The 22,991-nt window shown below is 42.3% G+C and overlaps 1 protein-coding gene across 1 annotated transcript in view; it reads left to right on the top strand.

Annotated features, from left to right (window-relative positions):
* The window catches only part of ATXN10 (ataxin 10), a 112,898-nt gene that overhangs the window by 88,859 nt on the left and 1,048 nt on the right, over positions 1 to 22,991 (top strand). The window contains exon 10 of the mRNA XM_060254102.1: positions 4,695 to 4,758. Within this exon, the coding sequence (XP_060110085.1) occupies positions 4,695 to 4,758 (64 nt within the window). The remainder of the gene's footprint in view (positions 1 to 4,694; positions 4,759 to 22,991) is intronic.

Genomic DNA, 22,991 nt, shown 5'->3' with positions numbered 1-22,991 from the left:
GAAGGTGATCTTAACTAGTATATTGAGATATGATGTGAGACTGCTGAAAATTGGGGATGTTTTTTATTGTGCATGCAGTGTTTAGATTTTGAGAGCTTTTGTTCATTTGAAATCTATAGTTTACAAAAACTTCAGCTAAACAATGATGGGCATGACATGAAAAATCCCTGTGTTTAAAATGAGCACTCTGTCTTCAACTCCCCCACAAATAAATCTTAATTAAATGTCTGAAAATGTTTTGAGTTGTTGTTATATGAGATATAACTGCCCATATTCTGGGACATCAATGTTGTGAGTTCTAATCTGAAATAAATTAAATAGGCTATAATAAAACTTGTTTAGTTGTGCTTCTGCAGACTCTGTTACAGACTGAATTGTGCAGTGTGAGGGTACAGTCGTGCCCTGCCTTCAAAATGGCTTAGACTGAGCTTGAGAGTTGACTACAGGTCTGTATGTCCCATCACACTCCATGGTTGTGTTCTTAGCCAGGGTTTGGCTTGCAAATTTGGGTTAAGAGAGATCCTCAATCCCTTTTAGTGAAGCCATAATTCTGAACCGTTGTTAATGTTTGTTGAAAGGGGAGAGATTCATTCCAGATTAGAAAGGGGCAAAGGTGAGGAATCACATAAGCTCACAGGCCATTCCTAATACTTCAGCAGGAGTGTATTTAATTTTATTTGGCCTTTTTATAGCCCACCTTTTTCACTGTGATTCCAGGAAAATTACGGAATAAAAGAGATAAATATCCTGTCACAGCATGACATCCAATAAACAATCCAATAGGACTAGGAATACAATATTCAAAGGCAATGCAAGCAACAATGTGAACAGCAAACTGCCTGAGGCAAAAGTATGGTGTGAACAATGCCGAATGTAAAATTACAAGGTAAAGACTATAACTGTCATGATCCTGGGCCTAGTGAGGCCTATAGGCTCCAGAGAAGCCTGCCTAGGAGTTATTACAGAAAGCCTACATTTCCCAGGATCCCTTCTGTCCCTCTGATTGGGTGGCAAAGTTTTGGAGGGAAACTAGTCCAGAGAGGGGTGGGACCTGGGAGGAGAGCATAAAAGGGCCAAGCACAGACAAGGTGTGTTCTCTCTGGAAAAGGCTGCAGGAGAGATGAGATCCCTTACCCAAGGTGGTGAGTTCTAGCATTAGAGGAAGGGCATGTCTAGTTAGTTATGTCAGGGCTTCTGTTTATTTGCACCAGCCTTTACTTGTTTTCATATTCACTGGAGCACTAAATCTTTATCACCCACTTATTGTTTTTAGAGCACTAATAATAAACTTCGTTTTGTTGTTATACTGCCTGGGTTCTCACGTCTCCTTGGTCACAGTTAAGAGGTATTTACTAATAAGGAAGAAAAGGGTGGTTGTGTGCTCTGGGCCTTCCTATGCAGACCCTTACCAAGTGGTGGCAGCCAGTAGAAGGCCCTCCTAGGTCCCGCTATGTGACACAGTGAAAGCCAGATGATACTTAAAATAATACATGATAAACAACGGTGATCATTGCAATGGCCTACAGAGAGCTAGCTTGGTGTAGTGGTTAAGAGTGGTGGACTGTAATCTGGAAGAACTGGGTTTGATTCCCGATTCCTCATGAAGCAAGCTGGATGACCTTGGGTCGGTACAGTTCTCTTAGAGCTCACTCAGGCCCTAAACACACTAGCATAACACTAAGAGCTAGAACTTGTGGCTCTGGACAGTATTTGGATCTCCTGGCTGTTCTACACACAATGCCACACAACAGTTACTACTATTGGACTACAGACTTATTCTCTCATGAAGGTGATCTCCTGGGCTGTTCTCTCAATACAGTTCTAATTCTTTTATACAAAAGTCCATTTGAACATTTCTATTTCGCACACTTGGCGGAATGATATACTTGTGGAGCCCTCCCATCCTCTCCATGCAGGACATTCCACAAGGCAGTAACCACCCCAGAGAACGTGTGTGAGCGGGCATGTTTCTAATGCTTTAACTGTTGGTAAGATGTTGGCAGCATTAGTTTTGCATTGAACCAGAGGGCACCCAGTCAGTGTTCAGCTCTTCGCTGCTAGGCTTGTAATAAATCATTCCATTCTCTCACCTTTGCCTTTTTGCTGGGAATGAGTAGAACTGCTTGAGAGGGGTTGGGAATGCCTTTGGATGATCTGCCGCACTCCCTCCCTGTCCAAGCATCTCACCATGTGGAAGGAGCCCCTTGGTCAGGGGATGCAGGGCTACATTCTCATCCCAGAGCCAAGATGTCAGGTGGAACTCTTTCTAGCTGGAAGCACAAATTCTCTCCAGTTCTGTAGATACATAGAATTCGCATATAGTGAAACGTGGATATTTTATTAAAACTATGTATTTTCTTCATGTGAAGCCTTAAGTAGTAGGTGATGGGAGAGTCACCCTTTAGTACCCGGGAGCGGTTAACCCTTGCCCTCTCTGTCACTTTCATGATCTCAATTCACCATCCTCAGGGTAGGGGCAATAGCCAGGTGCCTGTATGGTATCTGCATTTTTCCTGCAAGGCAAATAGCTGGGGGACTGGGTGTTGAGGTTAGGAAAGTGATGCAGGGAGAAAAGGTTAAATCCAAACCGGGATCTGCTTGGCTTCCTTTCAACATTAGTTAAGGCAGTATACATTTAATTAGTGCATAAGGCAGACAGCACCAATTTCTGCCAGGATAAAGTTTTTGAAAATGCTTTGCAGACAATAGGACTAGGTGTCCTTCAATGCAATCCTAAGGACACTTTCCTGGGAGTAAGCCCTATTGACTAAACCATAGTAGAATTCAGAGTAGACTTGTTCTCCTTGTGTCAGTCGTATCCTGGTACATATGACTGCATTGCCTTAATGGATGGAGTACATTAATGAACCATTTACAACAATATATATATATATATTTAGAATAATATATATATACTCTGAATTCTACTATGGTTTAGTCAATAGGGCTTACTCCCAGGAAAGTGTCCTTAGGATTGAAGTCCTCAAGCGGGCGGAGGTTACCAGCATCGAGGCACTGCTGCTGAAGATGCAGCTGCGCTGGGCAGGGCATATTTCTAGGATGGAAAACCACCGCCTTCCCAAGATTGCTCTGTATGGCGAACTTTCCACCGGCCATCGAAATAGAGGGGCACCAAAGAAGAGGTACAAGGACTCCTTGAAGGAATCCCTTGGCACCTGTCGCATCAACCATCGCCAGTGGTCTGACCTAGCCTCAGATCGCAAAGCATGGAGGCACACCATCCACCAGGCTGTCTCTTCCTTTGAGAACGCACGCATAGCTGGTCTTGAGGACAAAAGGAGATTGAGGAAGAATCGCACTGCTACAGCACCAACCCTAAATCAGACTTTTCCCTGCAGCCACTGTGGCTGGACCTGCCTGTTCCGCATTGGTCTTGTCAGTCACCAGTGAGCCTGCAGCAGACGTGGACTATTGCACCCTTCTTAAATCTTCGTTCGCGAAGCCAAGCCGAGATGGAGAGAGAGAGATGGGAGATATATAGCACTTGGGCATTAATATTGAATATTGTTTGTTGCATAAATCCTGCCACATGCGTGTTTAATAGTTCAATCATGTGCTGTGTTAGTTTAGCCTAAGCCTATTCATATCAGGGGGCATAGACTAGAGTAACTGTGTAGATTTACACGGTTTGTCATGATTTAGATTGGAGATACCAACCGAGATGTAAAATTTCCAGAATTTTTGAGGGCACTGAGGTGGAAAATGTGGGGTTCTTGGAATGGGGGGAAATATGTGAGGAGAAACTGAAACATGTAGAACACTTTCTTATAAGCCTAATTTTACAATGATCATAATTTAGCCTATATAATTGTACTGTTTGGCATACTTATGGAATTTAATTTACAAGCTCCTGCATTTTCTGTGCTTCCATGTTGTTGCCCTCTTGAGGTAAGAGAGTGAACACTAAAAAGCAGAAAACACAAATTCTGTAGTAAGCAAACTTTTATTTTGAGAGAGGCTCAGCATTAGTGATTTAAATTATCTTTGAAAATGTGTGGTGTCTGTAATATGCACAGAAATTATCATTGTCATGCTATAGGTTCTTACATAACAATCTTCATGTTGTATGCCTTGAATGTGTAAACAGATTGTCTTTAAAAGGATTTTACTCATTCCAAAAGTGAAAATATTTCAAATGCATTTTTCTCATTGCTCCCCAAAATTTTCAAACTGAAAAACACCACAAGAGAAAAATGCTTTTCCCCTACCCCCAACGTTTTTACATCTTTAGATGCCATTGAGAAATGCTTGTCTCGTAGCAAGCAGAAAGAATTGAGAAGGAGGGAATAGCTAGGTATAGCTATAAATAGCTATATATAAATAACTGTGGTTAATGCAAATCATAGTGTTCAAACCCACTTCCAGCCACAGTTTTGCATCCTGGTCATCAGATAACCATGGTTATATCTGTACAGGGAATGTCCATTAACAGTGATTTGCTTCGTACAGCTGTAAATAATTATGTATAAATAACTGTAGTTAATGCAAATCATAGTGTTCAAACCCACTTCCAGGATTGGTTTTGCATCCTGGACTTCAGATAACCATGGTTATATCTGGTTATAACTGTAGAAAGTTTATGGGTTAGTTATTATGGGATGTTTATTGCCTACTAACCAAACAAAAAGAAATATTTTATGAAATATTCTTTTTTTTTCTTTTTTCTCTTGCAGGTTTATGAGCTAGATGGCATCCCACTGATCCTGGATAACTGCAGTATAGATGATAATAATCCTTGTATCCTTTTAGTAATGTTCTAACCTTGTAAAAAAAAGTTATTTTAGCATAAGTGGAAGGGGGAGCAATATAAGTGAATATAGTAGAGTAGAGCTATTTGTTGTTCAGTCGCACAGTCGAGTCCGACTCTTTGCGACCCCATGGACAAAGTCATGCCAGGCTTTCCTGCCATCCTCTGAAGTCTGCTCAAATTCGTGTTTGTTACATCAGTAACACTGTCCAGCCATCTCATCTTTTGCCGTCCCCTTCTTCTTTTGCCTTGTCTTTCCTAGCATCAGGATCTTCTCCAATGAGTGCTCCCTTCTCATTTGGTGGCCAAAGTATTTGAGCTTCAGCTTCAGCATCTGACTTTCCAGGGAACAGTCTGGGTTGATTTCCCTTAGTACTGACTGATTGGATCTTCTTGCAGTCCAAGGGACTCTCAAGATTCTTCTCCAGCATCACACTTCAAAAGCATCTATTCTTCTGCGCTCGGCCTTCCTTATGGTCCAGCTCTCACAGCCATACATTACTACTGGGAATACCATTGCTTTGACAATACGGACTTTGGTTGGCAGGCTGATGTCTCTACTTTTTATTATACTGCCCAGGTTCTCCATAGCTGTCCTCCCAAGGAGCAAACGTCTTTTAATTTTATGGCTACAGTCACCATCTGCAGTGATCTTGGATCCCAGAAATGTGAAGTCTGTCACTACTTCCATGTCTTCCCCTTCTATTTGTCAAGGTGTGATGGGGCCAGATGCCATGATCTTAGTTTGTTTGATGTTGAGTTTCAAGCCTACTTTTGTGCTCTCCTCTTTCACCCTCAACAAGAGGTTCTTTAGGTCCTCCTCACTTTCTGCCATTAGAATAGTGTCATCTGCATATCTGAGGTTGTGGATGTTTTTCCCGGCAATCTTAATTCCAGTTTGTGCTTCATCCAGACCAGCATTCCACATGATGTACTCTGCATATAAATTAAATAAGCAGGGTGACAATATACATCCTTGTCGAACTCCTTTTCCTATTCTAAACCAATCAGTTATTCCATATCCCGTTCTGACAGTTGCTTCTTGACCCTTATACAGGTTTCTCAGGAGACATGAGGTGGTCTGGTACTCCCATCTCTTTAAGGACTTGCCACAGTTTGTTGTGATCCACACAATATAAGGCTTTAGCATAGTCAATGAAGCAGAAATAGACATTTTTCTGATTCACCCGTGCTTTCTCCATAATCCATCGAATGTTGGCAATTTGATCTCTAGTTCCTCTACCTCTCCAAAACCCAGCTTGAACTTCTGGTAGTTCCCGATCGACATACTGCTGAAGCCTAGTTTTTAGGATCTTTAACATGACCTTGCTGGCATGTGAAATGAGTGCAATGGTGCGATAGTTTGAACATTCCTTGGCATTACCCTTTGGGATGGAATATAAACTGATCTTTTCCAATCCTGTGGCCACTGTTGTGTTTTCCAAATTTGTTGACATAATGTGTGCATCACTTTAACAGCATCATGTTTTAGGACTTTGAATAGCTCAACTGGGATACCATCATCTCCGCTCACTTTGTTGTTAGTAATGCTTTCTAAAGCCCATTTGACTTCACACTCCAGGATGTCTGGCTCAAGGTCATCAATTTCACTATCATGGTTGTCCGGGACATTGAGATCCTTCTTGTATAATTCTTCTGTGTATTCTTGCCACCTCTTCCTGATCTCTTCTGCTTCTGTTAGGTCCCTACCAATTTTGTCCTTTATCATAGCCATCTCTGCACGAAATGTTCCCTTGATTTCTCTAATTTTCTTGTAGAGATCTCTTGTCCTTCCCATTCTATTATTTTCCTCTATTGCTTTGCATTGTTCCTTCAGGAAGGCCTCCCTATCTCTCCTTGCTGTTCACTGGAAATCTGCATACAGTTGGGTGAATCTTTGCTTTTCACCTTTGCCTTTCGCTTTCCTTCTTTCCTCAGCTATTTGTAAAGCCTCATCAGACAGCCACTTTGCTTTCTTGCATTTGTTTTTCTTTGGGATGGTGTTGATTGCTGCCTTCTGTACAATGTCACGAACCTCCATCCATAGTTCTTCAGGCACTCTGTCTATCAACTCTAGTTCCTTAAATCTATTCTTCACCTCCACTGTATATTCATAAGGGATGTGATCAAGGTCAGACCTGAATGGCATAATGGCTTCCCCAGTTGTCTTCAGTTTAAGCCTGAATTTTGCAATGAGTAGCTCATGATCTGAGCCGCAGTCAGCTCCAGGTCTTGTTTTTGCTGACTATAAGGAGCTTCTCCACCTTTGACTCCAGAGTATATAATCAATTTGATTTCTGTGTTGCCCATTAGGTGATGTCCACGTGTAGAGTTGCCTTTTAGGTTGTTGGAAGAGGGTGTTTGCTATTACTAGCTTGTTCTCTTGACAAAATTCTATTAGCCTTTGTCCGGCTTCATTTTGTTCTCCAAGGCCAAACTTGTCAGTTGTTCTGGTCACCTTTTGACTTCCTACTTTGGCATTCCAGTCCCCTATGATGAGGAGGACATCTTTTTTTGGTGTTAATTCTAGAAGGTGTTGTAGATCTTCATAGAACTGGTCCACTTCAGCCTCTTCTGCATCAGTGGTTGGGCATAGACTTGGATTACTGTGATATTGAATGGTTTGCCTTGGATATGGACCGAGATCATTTTGTCATTTTTGAGATTGTATCCCATTACTGCCTTTCTCACTCTCTTGTTAACTATAAAGGCCACACCATTTCTTCTACGGGACTCTTGGCCACAGTAATAAATGTAGTGATCCTCTGAGTTAAATTCACTCATTCCCGTCCATTTTAGTTCACTGATTCCCAAGATGTTGATGTTCAGTCTTGCCATCTCTTGTTTGACCACATCTAGCTTACCTTGATTCATAGATCTTATATTCCACGTTCCAATGCAGTATTGTTCTTTGCAGCATCGGACTGTTCTTTCACCATCAGACACATCCACAGCTGAGCGTCCTTTTGGCTTTGGCCCAGCCGCTTCACTCTTTCTGTGGTTACTTGAACACTCTTCCCCAGTAGCATATTGGGCACCTTCTGACCTGAGGGGCTCATCTTCTAGTGCCATATCTTTTAGCCTTTTGTTTCTGTTCATGGGGTTTTCTTGGCAAGGATACTGGAGTGGTTTGCCATATGTGAATACAGTAGAGTAGAGCTATACTGATCACTTTAAAAAGGTTTCAAGGGAGCCAGGTTACATACATACGTGTAGATATCAGGATATTTTTGTCTGTACGATGTCTCGTTTAATAGGAAGTTTATGTATTGGAGGTATATGTATGAGAATTATGTATGATGGTTGGATACATTTTGGATACATATCTTATCTTTGTTAAATGTGAAATAGAAATAAACTTTGGAAGTATAAAAAAAAAAAAAAAAAAAAAAAAAAAAGGTTTCAAGGGCAAATCCAAGGAGAGATTACTTTGCCGATTTCAAAGAAGCCAGTAACAGAATTGAAAGTTTAAATGTGTCAGAGATCCCACTATTGATCACCAACTCCAGTATTCTGATATGCTAGTTGACCACCAATGAATATACATTAACAGTGACCTTCAGGAGAAAAATTACAGATTATTTTACCTAAATATTTCTGCATTTGGGAATTAGTTGTTTTGTTTTATTCTTGCCATACATGTCCATTGGCTTCTGAATCTTGTTTTTAATTGCATGTAATTGTTGTAATGGAAAATTATGAGATGCAGAATAGCGTCCATGCAAATACACTGGAGGCAAAAAAAAAAAGCCTTCAAAAGGAACTCAAATGCTGTTTCTTGTTTTTAGCACATCTATAATCTGTTTGACCAACAATTAAATCTCATAATCCCACGCTAAAATGGTCTTTGCTGATGCTTCTTTTGAAGGGTAGCAATCAGGTGAAGAATCTACATATTCTTGGAGTGTCTTGAAATAAATGGGGCTAGTTGAGCTTAGTTCTGTCTTGCTCTCTCGCATTCTGAATATCCGAGATTCAGTGTTGTCCCTTTGGATTAGGGTTTGCAACAGAGTCGAACCAAACTTGGTCATTGTAGCTGGTCCTGGAGCTTCGGCTTCAATTCACATCTGACCGGTCAGCTGAAATAAACAGGTAGGGAGGCTAGGAAGCAGCTCATCAACTTGGCATACTTTATGGAGTTTGACCAGTGGAAAGAAATATTTTCAGCTCATATATATGATGGTTTTCTGATGAAAGAACAATAGAAGATTCAGTTGTTGGGAGTTGGTAGTACTGGATGAATTCCAGTCAAAATACCTCAGTGCAGGAAGGCTTTCCCTCACAAAGCGTGTTCATTCTAAAATCCAGTGGTATCCAAGTTCAGGAGGATGAAAAGATTTGAAAAAGTCTGGAGCAGACAAGGGGGGGTGGGGAGGAACAAGCTTGCTTAACCCACTAGCCTCTCCCCCCGCCCTGTGGCTCTGGCTTACTTTCCCCCCTTTGGGTGAACTGGCAAGAGCTGAGAAGCAAATGTGTTGTAGTGTTCAGAGTATTGGACTAGGATCTGGTAGAACCAGGTCCAACCCCTCATTCTGCCAAGGAAGCTGGGTGAATGTGAGCCGGTCACATGCTCACAGCCTAATCTACCTCACAGGGTTACTGAGGGGATAAAATGGAAGAGAAGAATGGTGTAAGCAACTTTGTGTCTCCACTGGGAAACTTGAGGTCTCTATTGGGGAAAATGGCAGGATATAAAAGCAGTAAATCAGATAAATCAGTTAAAAACATTTAAGTGGTTGGCAGGTTTTGGGAAGGAGGCAGCAGTAGATGGGGATTGGTGGCAGTGACAGTGAGGAACTGTAATTTCGTTCCCCCATATTTCCTCACAGGAATAATTATATCTGTATCTTGTTTAATCTAATAGTAAAAGTCTTTGCCCCTTTGTGCATATCAAAAGTAGTGTAACCACTCCAAGCCTGAAGGTCATGCAGGGTTCCACATACCCACAGAAAATTCCAGATATGCAGAACAGTATGAATTTTCCTCACAACCCCCAAAGTCATAGACAGAACTGTGAATGCACAGGGCCACTTGCATAAATTTTGTGCAGCTGCTTTGCTCTCTAGTGGGTTTGCCAGGGCATACAAAATGGCACCTGAACGGCAATGAAATGAGGGAGTCCCTCAAGAATTTGATCTCGGCACCCTCAGCAGATGGGGAGGTGCCTGCATTAGAGTCCACCACTGGTCACCCTCTGAGTTCTGCAGCAGGGGCCTTGCAGAGATGGGAGGGGCATTGGAAGTGCTGGGTGGTGGGAAGGAATAAGAACGTAAGAGAAGCCATATTGGATCAGGCCAGTGGCCAAAACCCAGGTGCCACCAGGAGGTCAACTGAGGGGCTGCAAGTCCTGAAAGCCCTCCCACGGTTGCCACCCAAGCAACAAGAATACAGAGCATCACAGTCCCAGACAGAGTGTTCCATCTATACCTTGTGGCTATTAGCCACTGATGGACCTCTGGTCCATATGTTTATCCAGTCCCCTCTTGAAGCTGTCTATGCTTGTAGCTGCCACCACTTCCTGCATCAGTGAATTCCACATGTTAGTGTACTTTTTTGGTGAAGAAGTACTTTCTTTTATCTGTTCTAAGCCTTGTTGTTGTTAACTATTCAGCTGTGTCCCGACTCCTGGCAATTCTGTGGGCCAGCTCTCTCCACATTTTCCTATCTTGTACTGATTGTTAGAGTTGTTCTATGCTCAGGCCGGTGTCGACTTTTATGGTGTCTAGCCACTGTGTTCTTTGGTGGCCTCAGCGGTACCCCAATGCTTAGCATTTTTTCCCCTTTATCTAATAGCTAATATGCTATTGTCAGATGACAGAATTTGCATAACAGGTAATATAGCACACCTGAAATGGGCATGTAGGAAAACACTACTTTCTAAATTAACCAAAATAAAAAAATGAGAGGTGACCCCAAAACTGGCCTGATAAAAACCCTTCAGGAGTACAGGATATAGAGAGTGACTGCATGCCCTTGAAAATGGAGGGAGGGAAAACTGGCTTTTTCAAGCCCCTGAGAGGAGTTTTTGTCACACATACAACACAAATACACAATGCAATAAAGCTTTCTGGTTAAATATAATGTCCATTTAGAAGACTGTAACTAATAACTAGCAAGTAAAATCTTTGTCTTAGTTCTGCAGCATTTTTCAGTGGCTGGTTAGACAAGTCGAGGCCTGATAATCAATCCCATAGGAAAGAGGAGGCAGTAGATAGACATGATAAGAAGAGATAATGATGTGAATGAAAGGAGTCACGGCAAAAGTCCCTTGAAAAAAAATGATGTAGCTTCCCTTGAAGTTCCTTGGATATTCTGCTTATGGGGGAACCCCAAAATTTGCTTCAACTTTTGCTTAAGAAATATGGACATTCATATTGATTGACACCGTGTCTTCCTTGTGAACTTGGCTATTCTAATGTACGCCATATATACCTCTATTCATTTTCCACTGATAACAGTAATTGAGGCTGCAGCTGAAACCCATGCTGTTTTATACCAGACAAAACTAATTCACATAATGCATGCAGTCTAGGAGCCATGGATTGTAAGAAAATTGCCTTAGGACCAGAGGAAGGTATGGCCTTAGAAAGTGAATCCTCTTCTCCTTCAGAAATCAATAAAGGGCTTATCTGCTAAGGCCTCCATCTCATCCTGATCAATTTGCAATTCAGTGTTGGTGAAATATTAAATTTAGTAGCAACTTTCTGTCAGTTTCGTTTGTGCTCAGAAGAGAGAAGCAACTGTAGTGTAGCCACATGGAAGTCTCTGGAACCACTTCAGAATAAGTGGTTTCAGGATTGCAGCCAGAGCAATCTTATTCTTCAGCTGCACTCAGTTCTCGCACACATGTTTTTGTGTTAAGTCAGTCACAGAAGGTTCTGAGGATGGCGTGTCGTTGAACACTGGCCTGATTAAAATGAGTCAAAAGACCTGTACAGTAAAGCTTGGGTGTTGTGTTAACATCATCTGGCAGCTACCCCCAATAACCGAAATGCTGGTGATGTTTAATGGGGGAAGCCCGTGCTGCCGTTCCGGGATAATGTGCAGCCGTCTGCTTGCGAGGAGCCGAAGTTGGCAGCATTTGTGAAAGGAAAACCTGTGGTTTCTTCTTTGCTCTCTTGTTACAATAGTTGTTGTGGATCCACACTCAGAGAGCCTGTAGTTTGGATAAAATATTGAAAGCATAAATACAAACTAATTTTTACATACTCCCACTTGAAGAAAATTTTCTGTCATTATGTTCGGTCGGACCATCGTCTTGGAGGTGGATTCAAAATACTTTTGACCTCATGGCAGTACTTAGTATAATTGTGGTTCATGAAACCTCAGGATAAATGGAGGAGAAATCCAGTTGCTGTGGCCTATAACAATGGCCGTTTGTTGTGGGGGGACAGATAGGCATTGCCACGTGAAAGAGGAGCCTGGAACAGGCCCCCGTGCTGTGAAAGCAGGCCACACTGCTGAGGAGATCAGAAGCAAGGGGAGGGGAAGGGAAAGGGGGGCAGGAAGAGGGTTCACTTCAGCCAGCTGGGGAACCGGTGGCCAAGTGCACAGCTTGCAGCTGCTTTTATTTTTGTTCAGTTGGTGGCACAAATAAACAAAATAGTCATATTTCCATAGTCTTGCATTAGAGAAAGCAGCAACGATGGGACGGTGATGTAGCGAATTAGCTGTTCCCACAGAAAGCAGGCTTTTTTTTTGTTTTGCTTTGCTTTGTTTATTTGCTCATAGGCAAGATACCCTACAGTTCTTCCCAGTAGAGACCTAAAGTTTTGATTTTGGCAATTAAATTCTAAGGCAGGCCTGGAAAATTTGTGATCGGGAAACTCAAAACACATGTGCAGCGTCCACCAGCAGCTCTAGAATCTTCTTGGGTTTGGCAGTAGTCCTTCTCTCCGGTCCAGGGGGTACAATATAATCAAAGAATAGAGGAGGAATTCCCCCCCCCCCCTTACCTGGCTGTGGTGGCAGGCGGCGATGGATGAGCAAAGGAGGGAGCCTTCTCTCTCTCCCTCCTCTAGTGCCTTGATCACTGTTTTTGCAGCAACCTGGGCTCCAGGAGCTTTGAAGACGTAGTCGTCTCCCCCCCACCCCCACCCAGGACAGTTGCTATATTATTTCCGGGGATTCTGCCAGAGCTGCATTCAGAGGATGGAAGAAACACTCTTCTTTCATACTTGGGGGTTCCACGGCCTGGTAAGAGTCAGCACGGTGTCATGGTTAAGAGCGGCGGACGGTAATCTGGAGAGCTGGGTTTGCTTCCCCACTCCTCTTCTGCAGGAAGTCTGCTGGGTGACCTTGGGCCAGTCATAGTTCTCTCAGAACTCTCTCAGCCCCATCTACCTCACAAGGGGCCTGTTGTGGGGAGAGGAAGGGAAGGCTGTTGTAAGCCACTTTGAGACTCCTTAAGGTAGAGAAAAGTGAGGTATAAAAACCAATGCTGCTTCTAAGAGAAGTTGGGGTTCAAGAGGACTGGAAGGAGGAGTTCCAAACACATTATCAGGAGCACCATGACTCTGTGGAATTGAGCGCCCCTCTCCTTCCCTCCCTCCCTCAGAAAGCCAAAACCTTCAGCAAAAACAACTTGGTTTACTGAACATCCCAAAGCTGGCTGAAAGGAGGGAGGAATATCCCTTCCTTTCCTGGCAGGGCAGGAGAGTTGTTAAGCACTTGGCAGGTCAGAATACATCACTGCAGGGCTGCATTTGTTTTGGTAGGTCACAAGTTCTGGCTAGCCTTTCTGCAGATGGAGAAGAGGAAGGCTGTCCCTTGGCCTCTCCTGCCGAGGCTCCATCAGAGGCCAGCCATGTGTGGAAGGGGAGGGAGGGAAGCCAGCGGCAGCTTTCACTGAAGACTAGCTGGGGCAGCAGTTGGGCTTTTATAGTGTGGCTGTATCTTTTTATTGCAAAGCGGTTTGTGAGTTTTTGGCAAACAGCTTCTGGGATGAATTTCCATCCTAGTTGCATTTTTGGGGTAAGAAAGCAAAAGCAAGCGACTGTACAGCTTTGTCCTTTTAGGACTTGGTCACTAGCTCATGAGTGTGCATCCCAAAATACAGCCACTTACAATTTTCTCTAAATAAAAAGCACCTAGGAAATAAAACAGTCCTCAAAGAAGATTTCCAGGGGCATAGGAAGCTGCAAGGGGAAAGGAAAACTGGCAGGAATTACAAACCTCAAATCCCACTCTTTCCCCTGTTCTCTGGTCCTAATCCGCTTTTGCCATTGGCATTCTTTTCCACATATTCAGTGGCAGGCATATATATGGAAGGCAGTGAGTTGAGCATGCCTATGCACAACTTGCTGTAATGTGTCTTCCAAGCATTGCTGTAACACAAAACTAGCTTTAAAGCAGTGCTCAATTTGAAATGTATCATCTGCTATTTTTGTTTTTTTTTAAAAACTTCTTGTTTCAGATGTAATGGTAAGCCATGGGATGCCTTTAGGTGAATGAGGCGCTCAGGTTTTTGTGCTTCCCACTCTTCTTCCCTCTCTCTGAAACAGCACGCTTTGACTTGCACTTTCCCTGGAAAAGCGGTTTATCCTGGTATACAGGGCAAGCACACACCACATGGTGAATGTATCGTTAAAGCGTGGCTAGCTGCAAACCCAGAAATACCAAATTGCCAACCTAGACGCAGGGGGAGGAGGAATTTTGAGATCCCCAAGGTTCCTTCCCTTGGCTTGTTCACTTAGTGGCAAACCTGGTGGTATCCAGCACCCTTCTGCCTCAGTCCAGGTATAGTTGTGGGCATCCAGTCCCTCACAACTGGATGCATCTTCAAAAGATGCAAGCTGACAGCCAGTTAGTAGCTGTTGGATGAGTATTGTGATGCTGATCAAGAAGCTCGCCCTGACAGATATCTCTCTTGGCAGTACATTCAGAAGGCTGCCTGCACGCAGCGGACACTCACTCTGGCTTAGATGTTCATAGCGTGCCATTCCACCTGCTTGTAAGTTAGCTGTGCCAGACTGTCATAATTGGATTGCCGTCTCTCACAGAAAATATGGTGGGGCCCCATATGTAACCAGGAGGGCAGCAAAACAGGGCTGTGCCCAGCTGAGGCAGAGGCTTTTGCACATCCAGCTATTAATAAAAACATACATTTTTAGAGAAAGATAATGTTGTCCCCCCCCCCATAACTTGATGACAACTGAGCATTCTCATTCGCTTCCAAGGGGCTGTTGAACACTAAGTTGGGGCAGAGGAAAACAGAGGTTGGTAGAAAACTAAGTTGCCCACAGCTTATTGCATTGGAGAGGATAAGATTAACATATCATCTTCTGTATTGATTTTTTTCTCTGACCCCCACCTGCCCATAAGTCCTGGATGCTGTAAGCTATTCTGACTGTGTGTGGGGGAAGGTGATGACTATGATCAAAGTTTCCTGCAATTAAAATGGGTTTATCTCTGTCTCACACATACTTTTTAAGATGCAAAAGGGGCAGATACCTCTAATAGTTTAAATTGGGACTGTCAAACTCCTGGCTCTCGGACCACATCCGGTCCACCCAAGGGCCCCCCTCCTGTCCTCACCCTTACATTCCCAGCTCCTCCTGCCTTGTCTTTGCTGGCTTCCGGACTTGCAAAGCTGTAAGGAAAACACAGAATGGATTTTCCTTTCAACTTTGTGCTGCAATGTATTTCAGTGGAGTGGAGCAAAGGCAGTTTCATTTTTTGCAGCCTTTGTGGTCAGTTGAAGCCACTTTGTCTCTGCTGAACGAACTGGTGCCTAGTGAGTACTCTAACCTGAACCCATAGCCAAAGGGGGATATTGCCAATCTGAGTAGATGGGGGTGGGGTGGGGGGAGACGCTTGTAATGACCAGCCTTTCATGTTTTCCTAGGTTCAGAGCATTTTATATTTTCCGTTTCTGCTGTGATCCTTGTGATTTTTCTTCAGCCTTTCCTCATAGGGAAGGTTCTCAAACCTTTTCATCACCTTGTTTCCCCTCCTCTATTTTTTTCAGCTCTGCAATGTCCTTTTTGACCAGAACTGTACACAGTATTCCAAAAGAGGCTGCACCATAGATCGGTATAGGGACAAAACAATATCAGCTGTTTTATTTGCAATTCCTTTCCTAATAATCCCTAACATAGACTTTGCCTTTTTCACTACTATAGAACACTGGGTGTTGACACTTTCATTGAACTATCCACTATGGCCCCAAAATAGTTTTCACTATCAGTCTCAGCAAGTTCAGACCTCATGAGCCTTTACTTCAGCTTGGGATTTTTTGTCCCACTAGCCTGAATAATTTTGTGTCACTTTATTTATTTATTTTTATTTATTTAGGATTTATATCCCGCCCTTCCCACAAGTGGCTCAGGGCAGCTGACTTGGCCATTACACTACTCACCCCTAGTTCTTGATAATTTATGAATGAATTAAATAGTGCTGGCCCCAATACCCCAAGCCACCCTGAACCCGCTTCAGTGGGGTAGGGCGGGATATAAATCAAATGAAATAAATAATAAAATAATACATAATACCAATACTTGTGGGACCCCACTGCTTACTTCTTTCCATTGTGAAAAGTATCCATTGATTCCTAGGCCAATTCCACACTTGACCTTTAATCCTGGTTCAGCCCTGTCCCCAAACTGATTTTCTACACAAGATTCATAGAATCATAAACTCATAGAGTTGGTTTCTGTGATTCTATGATTCAAGTGTAGAATGTCAGTTTGGGGGCAGGGCTGAGCCAGGATTAAAGGTCTTTGCTTCCCGTCACTAGTTGAAGACCCCCAGTATAATAACATTATCTGCTTTAGTCACCTCCATTACTTCCTTTTCCATCTCAAGATCGGCCACAAGGGTTTGATCTACGAGCTTTATGTGTTTTATGTATTTTATATGTATTTTAAGTATTTTATTGTATAATTATAATTACTAATGTATTTTTAATATATTTAAAATTGATTTTGTTGGTTTTATGTTGTAAGCCGCCCTGAGCCCGCCTCGGTGGGGTAGGGCGGGATATAAATCGAATTAAATAAATAAATAAATAAAAATAAATGATCTGGTGGGTGATAGTACACCCCCACATTTAAATCACCCCAAGGGACCAGCACTTCCACCAATATCGGTTTTATTGCGAAGTTAATTCCCTTGATTTTTCTTATTTGATTCTATGCCGTCTTTAATGTAGTTGTTGAAATATCTGTATTTTTTTTTAAAAAAAAAACATCGAATTTTTGGACAAAGTTCTTTAGAATGTTAAAGAGAGTAGGGTTGAAATAAAAACAGCTTTTAGAACTGAGAATCATAACCACAGAACATTTGGCTTCACATTGTCCAAGAGTGTGATTTTTCTTCTCCCTTTGTAAAACCAAAGGATTTATAGTTAAATTATAGGTTTCTATTAAAAATGTCACTTAAAAATATGCAGCAAGAATGTCTGTACCCTATTTTTGACTTTAAGCTAACATATATTAGGGTTTAGTGAGAGTAAAGGGAGGATTTTTTTTCTCCTTTTAAGTTTTGTAAATCTGAAACACCTTCAAATAAAGCCTGATTACCTCTGCAGGGTTTTTTTTTTAAAAAAAAAAAAAAACATTAGTTAACTATTTTCCAATGTTGTTATGAAGCTTTCCTTCAAATTATTTGCTAACATTTTAATAGTCCCAGTTTTAGACAGAACACTTTTCCAGGTCCAAAAGAGAGCAGCCACTTTTTGAGGAGCTTGTATTTCTCATTATCAGTTGAAGATTAAAACCATTTGAATGTAAAATCAGAGGAAAACAAGATCTGGGAACTTCTATATTGAGAGAAAGGTGAGGGGGGATCACTTAAAGAAATTTTGAATATTCCTCTTAATAAAGGAATTGGAGACAATTGCTCTAAGATGCACTGTCAGTGATACTTCGTTGTGATTAGAATAACCAAAATCTCGAGATTCTTTTGGAAGTACTGGAAAAATGAAAGGGACTCTTTCCTTTGTGGTGGGAATGCAAGTGAGTTCAGTGTTGCGGGAATATTGTCCATAGAGGACAATAAATAATATAGCTCAGTATTTTAAGCCAATTCCAATAATCTGTTAATAATTTTTTAAAAACATCTGCAAATTTACTAAAGAATCTGCTCATGGCATCTAGAATGACACTTGAACAATTCTGGAAACAACAAATATTTCTGGACAAATGACATGGGTTGGATGAGGTCTGGTTTGCCGTGATAGTGAATACAATTAGAGTTTGCAAATACACATCATCAGGAAAATTATGGTCAGTTGGAATTTTTGCGGACGTTTGATCGCCTTTTATACAATATTGGAACCAATGTAATTTGTTTCTTAGTGGTAAATTGGAGATATTAGAATGCATACAGCATAACAGGTGGTTACTATTAAAATTGGTTTTATTCTGTATTTTGTTAAGAGGAGGAATTGGAAGATTTAATTATTAAAAGACTTATACTCTGCTGTTCCTCATGACTACAATAATAGTTCTTAAAAAAATTTCAGTTAAAACAAGAATAAAACAACAACAACAACAAAAAGATCTGGCATTCAAACCCCCTTCAAAGCCCTGGCAAATGAGTAATCTTCGCAGTGCCTCCTGAAGACCACTAAGGAGGGGACTCCCCTCCCCTCTCCAGGAGTTCATTTCAAAGAGTAGGAGCCCTGATGGAAAAGGCCTGGGCTCTGGCCAATGCCAGAAGGGCTACTCCAAGTGATGAAATAGCCAACAGATGGCCACCTGATGACTGTCGTTGGTGCACAGGGACATAGGGAAGGAGATATTCCTTCAGATGCATGGATTCCAGATCACGAAGAGCTTTAAAAGTCATAACCAGCACCTTGCATTGAGCTTAGAAACAGACGGGCAGCCAATGCAGCTGTTTCAAAGTGGGCATCATAAGTTCACAGCAGCTAGCCCTGACACAAGTCAGGCTGACACATTGTGGACCAGTTGTAGTTTCTAGGTTGTCTTCAAGGGCAGCCCCACTTAAAGAATATTTCAGAAAACTAATCATGAGGTTACAGAAATATGGAACAGCTTATCCATGATTTAATTGTATATAACAGGGGTGCCACCAGAGGGCTCCTATCAGGCCCCTGAGCAACTGGTTGTCATCTGCTTCCTTCTCCCTCTCTCTTGCTTCCTTCTGCGTTGGAGAGCCAGTTTGGTGTAGTGGTTGAGTGTACAGACTCTTATCTGGGAGAACCGGGTTTGATTCCCCACTCCTCCACTTGCACCTACTAGCATGGCCTTGGATCAGCCATAGCTCTGGCAGAGGTTGTCCTTGAAAGGACAGCTGCTGTGAGAGCCCTCTCCAGCCCCACCCACCTCAGAGGGTGTCTGTTGTGGGGGAGGAAGGTAAAGGAGATTGTGAGCCACTCTGAGACTCTTTGGAGTGGAGGGTGGGATATAAATCCAATATCTTCTTCTTCTTACAGCTTGCTTTGCCAGGCTTGCTCAATTGCATAGCAGCTACAGAGCAAAGTCTCTATTTTCTCCATTGGCTCCTCCCTCAGGAAGGAAGGGGGAAGGGAGAGCTTGCTTTGCCAGGCTCTCTCAATCACAGCAGAGCTACTGAGCCAAGCCTCTCTTCTATTGGCTGAGGCCCCTCCCCTTCTTTGTCCCCTGGGGAAAAAAGGAAAAAGCCAGAGCTTCCTTTGCCCAGTTCCCTGGATCCTGTGGGAACACCTTTAAGACCAACAAGTACTAATGTTTTAAGCATGTTTTAATTGTGTTCATCTGTGCCCTTTATAAAAATTTATATCTCTGCTACCTGGCATTACATTTTATGGCACACATGGCCTGGGCCAACAAGGTCTCATTTATGTCAAATATGGCTTTCATAACAAATGAGTTCGACACCCCTGGTATATAACATAATGTTAAGAACTAAAATGAGAATTCTCTTGTCTTTGCCTTACACATTTGTAATTTTTTTTCAATTAAACGTTTCTGCATAATAAAATTAAAAAGCTATTTGAACATTTGAAATAAAGCTAAGGTAAACCAAAGGCCTAAATAGTTTGGAAGAGGGTGATGTAGTTCCCCTCCCCTTTAAAAAAAAAATCAATTCATGGTTGAGGCATTCAAAGCAGTGTAGCATCTGATTTCTTCATTGACAAACCAACAGCATCCCATTTCCTTTCTAGGTTGCGTCTATATTGTGTTACCATAGTGTTTCGGTCACTTTTAAAGCATTCATGTCATTGAGACCAGTATATGGTGCTTTGAAATGTAAGAGTAAAGGTATGTAGGTGCAGCCGATTTGAAATAGTGAGTAGACTTCAGGTGCTGGCTGATGATCTTTGTATCCATGTGAAGTGTTTCTTATACGTACCCTACCGGGAAAACAATCCAAACTTGTGACTTCAAGGTGTGTTTTTAGGACGGACGCATGCACACACAAATCGTTAGGACGTGCACACTTGCACAAGTGTTTCCAGGTACGGAGTTTGAAGACTAGATAAATCTTAGCATATGTCATATACATCCTCAAGCTTGTGCTTTACCCATTTTTTTGGGGGGGGGGCAGTTTGAAGAGAAAATTGATGGGCAGGAGAGAGGGTGCTTAGCCTTCCTGTGACCATTGTAAGGATGGCTCCCGATTTCATGACATTTATCTGATTCAATTCAAATGTTTATGTTTCTCCCGTGGTTTCTCCTGGCTTAGAAGGGAACTGCAGGCATCGTGATGATGATAACGCAATTGCACAGAAATATTCCTGCTGAAAATAGATGCCTCTTTTGCATCAGTTGTGCATAAATGATATATCAAAGAAACCAATCCAAATGGCAAGTGTGCTCCCAAGAAATGAAAGTATGAAAAAAAATGATTTTTCCTGACTATGCTCAAAAATCAAAAGCCAACTCCCTAAAAAAAGCCCCTTACGTTCTTAGTTCCCTGATTTCCGCCCCCCCCCCCCCTTCCTTTGCAGATCTCCCTCCATCAATGGTTTTTGTAGGTTTAGCTGGTCTCAGAGTTCAGCTGGGGAACAATGGATTAGAAACTGCCTGGGGTAGCATTTTCAGAGCAAGATCAGACAGGCAGAGGTTTAAGCACTCAAACGCTGCCCCACACATTTGAGTGAGGCGAATGCAAGGCTAGTGTTGTTTTGTTCAATGTACATTGGTCTTCATTCTCAGAAAATCTTCATAGTACTCTAGCACATCTAGAACAGTGGTCTGTTCTACTTAATGACATCACATGTAGCAGAGATCTGCAAATGTATTTTGTGTAATTATAGCTTAATGCAATGATATAATTGGAGTGAACTTGGGAGGGGGTGGGAGTGGGACATTTTCTTGTTTGTGTAGGGAAAGAACGATGTTTTTTAAAAAACAAAGTCTCTTGACATAGCAGTAGCAAAAAGCACGCAAGTGTGTTGTGCAGTGGTGGTGAAAAGACTCTTAAAACAAATATGCAAAATCGGAGCTCATACAATTGTGTTTTTGAAGTTTGGCAACAAATGGATTCATGCTCTTATCTGCAGTAACTATGGAAACATTAGAAAGCATTCTTTCCAAAGCCGAGTATACAATAAAGTGCTTAAAGTGTTGGTCGGATTATGGACTTTAGAATATGTTCAGTTTTCTGTCTGCCTTTGGGGACAAGCAAGAGGGTAATGTGAATATTAACTGGGGACTTGCTTTAATCTCCTGTGACACTTAAGTCTGTATAGGTCTGCTTCCAGCCATCTAAAAGTCTCGGGCTCACTCAGCATGTTAAGAAGAAGGGTCATGCATATTCATGAATCTGAATTGGAAGTGTTGTGTTAGAAAAGGAGGAAGCTGTGAGGACAGCTGCGCCATCCAGCCGCTTACTGGTTCCATACTGCTCAACCTACCCTTATTTTCGTGCCAGCTACAAGACAAATGACAATTAAGTGACACTTTCAGTGAATTCTCTCATGCTTTAGCTATATACTTGCATTATTCCATCCTTCAATGTCTGTGATTATCACATGTTTATGTTCAGCAGCATTTTAATGACAATTTCAAATTTGGATATCTGGCTTTACAGATACCTGAAAATAGTTTTGTATTCTGTGCCCCCCTCCCCCACTGACTGGAGGGCCAATCCATGCAGCCAGTGATCCCCATACACTTTGATGGGGGTGGGGGGGGTGGGAATGAGGCTGGCTTCTCCAAACCCTGTGAGATTTGCATGAAAAAAGAGGGCTGAGTCCAAAGTCCACTGCCAGCTCTGCATGGTCACAGATCCGGTTTTGTGAAGGTAAAACACAGACTGTGTCGGTTATGTTTGTTGCACTGCTATGAACACGATAGAGTCTTTAATGACCATAAGCAGCAGTGTGTTCCTTTCCAGTTCCATATTTAATAACACATAAATAAAGCAATGTAACTACGTGTTCATGCAATATGTTGTTGTGCCCATCTTGGGAAGTACCCATGTATTACTATTACCTCTGCGGATTTGACAGATGCCCTTAAAATTGTTTTGCATCATCTCTGTGCAATATGATATTGAAAGAGACGTCTTGTGAAATCTGCAGCATCCTCCTTCAAAGCTGATCTTAAAGTTGCCAAAATAGAACTGTGGTATCCAAGTTGCGGTTGGATGTTGGCAGCTTCGGTCTCTCTGTGTGCTTTGAGCCCACCCTCTCTCTCATCTTGTTCTTTGGCCTGAGATATGCAGGCTTCTGTGGTGCTCCATGCATTTGGACAAAGGTGGTTTGGGGAACCGAACCAGCAGAAGTTGGTGGTCCAGTAGGCTTCGATCCCACTCTGAATTCATGTGACTGTGTTTTTTGTTTAGTGCGACAGTGATGTGCAACCATAGAATGTATTGACCAATCTCTTCTCCATGCCTTCAACAGGCTTTATTGTTTTGATTGCCATTCTTGCCCAACCCAGACTCCCTTCCAGGCAAAAAAGGCCATATGAGACTCTAAATTAGCAGAAAAATATGAAGAATATGAGCAAATTCCGCATAGCTTTCTTCTGGATGTGAAGCTACATGCTTCGAGTAATTGGTGCCCTGCAGGCCCTTTGCTGTGGTATGGCATGAGTCAGAATGTGCGTCTCTCTTCTGGTTGGGTAGTGGGAGTAATTATGTTTTTGTATCACAACATCTTGTTTGCCACCACTGAGTGAATCTTTTTATGGAATGCTGAGAGTGTAATTTATTGATGATGGAAATTATTAAATTCTAGCTCTAATGTTTGCCTTAAGCTTTGCTTATAGGGAGACCACCTGAGAGAGGACCGAGTGGATGCAGGCTGCTTCAAGCCCTTTGCTTC

The sequence above is a fragment of the Heteronotia binoei genome, chromosome 14 (assembly GCF_032191835.1).
Source record: "Heteronotia binoei isolate CCM8104 ecotype False Entrance Well chromosome 14, APGP_CSIRO_Hbin_v1, whole genome shotgun sequence".
Taxonomy (NCBI): domain Eukaryota; kingdom Metazoa; phylum Chordata; class Lepidosauria; order Squamata; family Gekkonidae; genus Heteronotia; species Heteronotia binoei.
The sequence above is the reverse complement of the archived record's forward strand: the minus strand, read 5'-3'. Positions and strand labels throughout refer to the sequence as shown.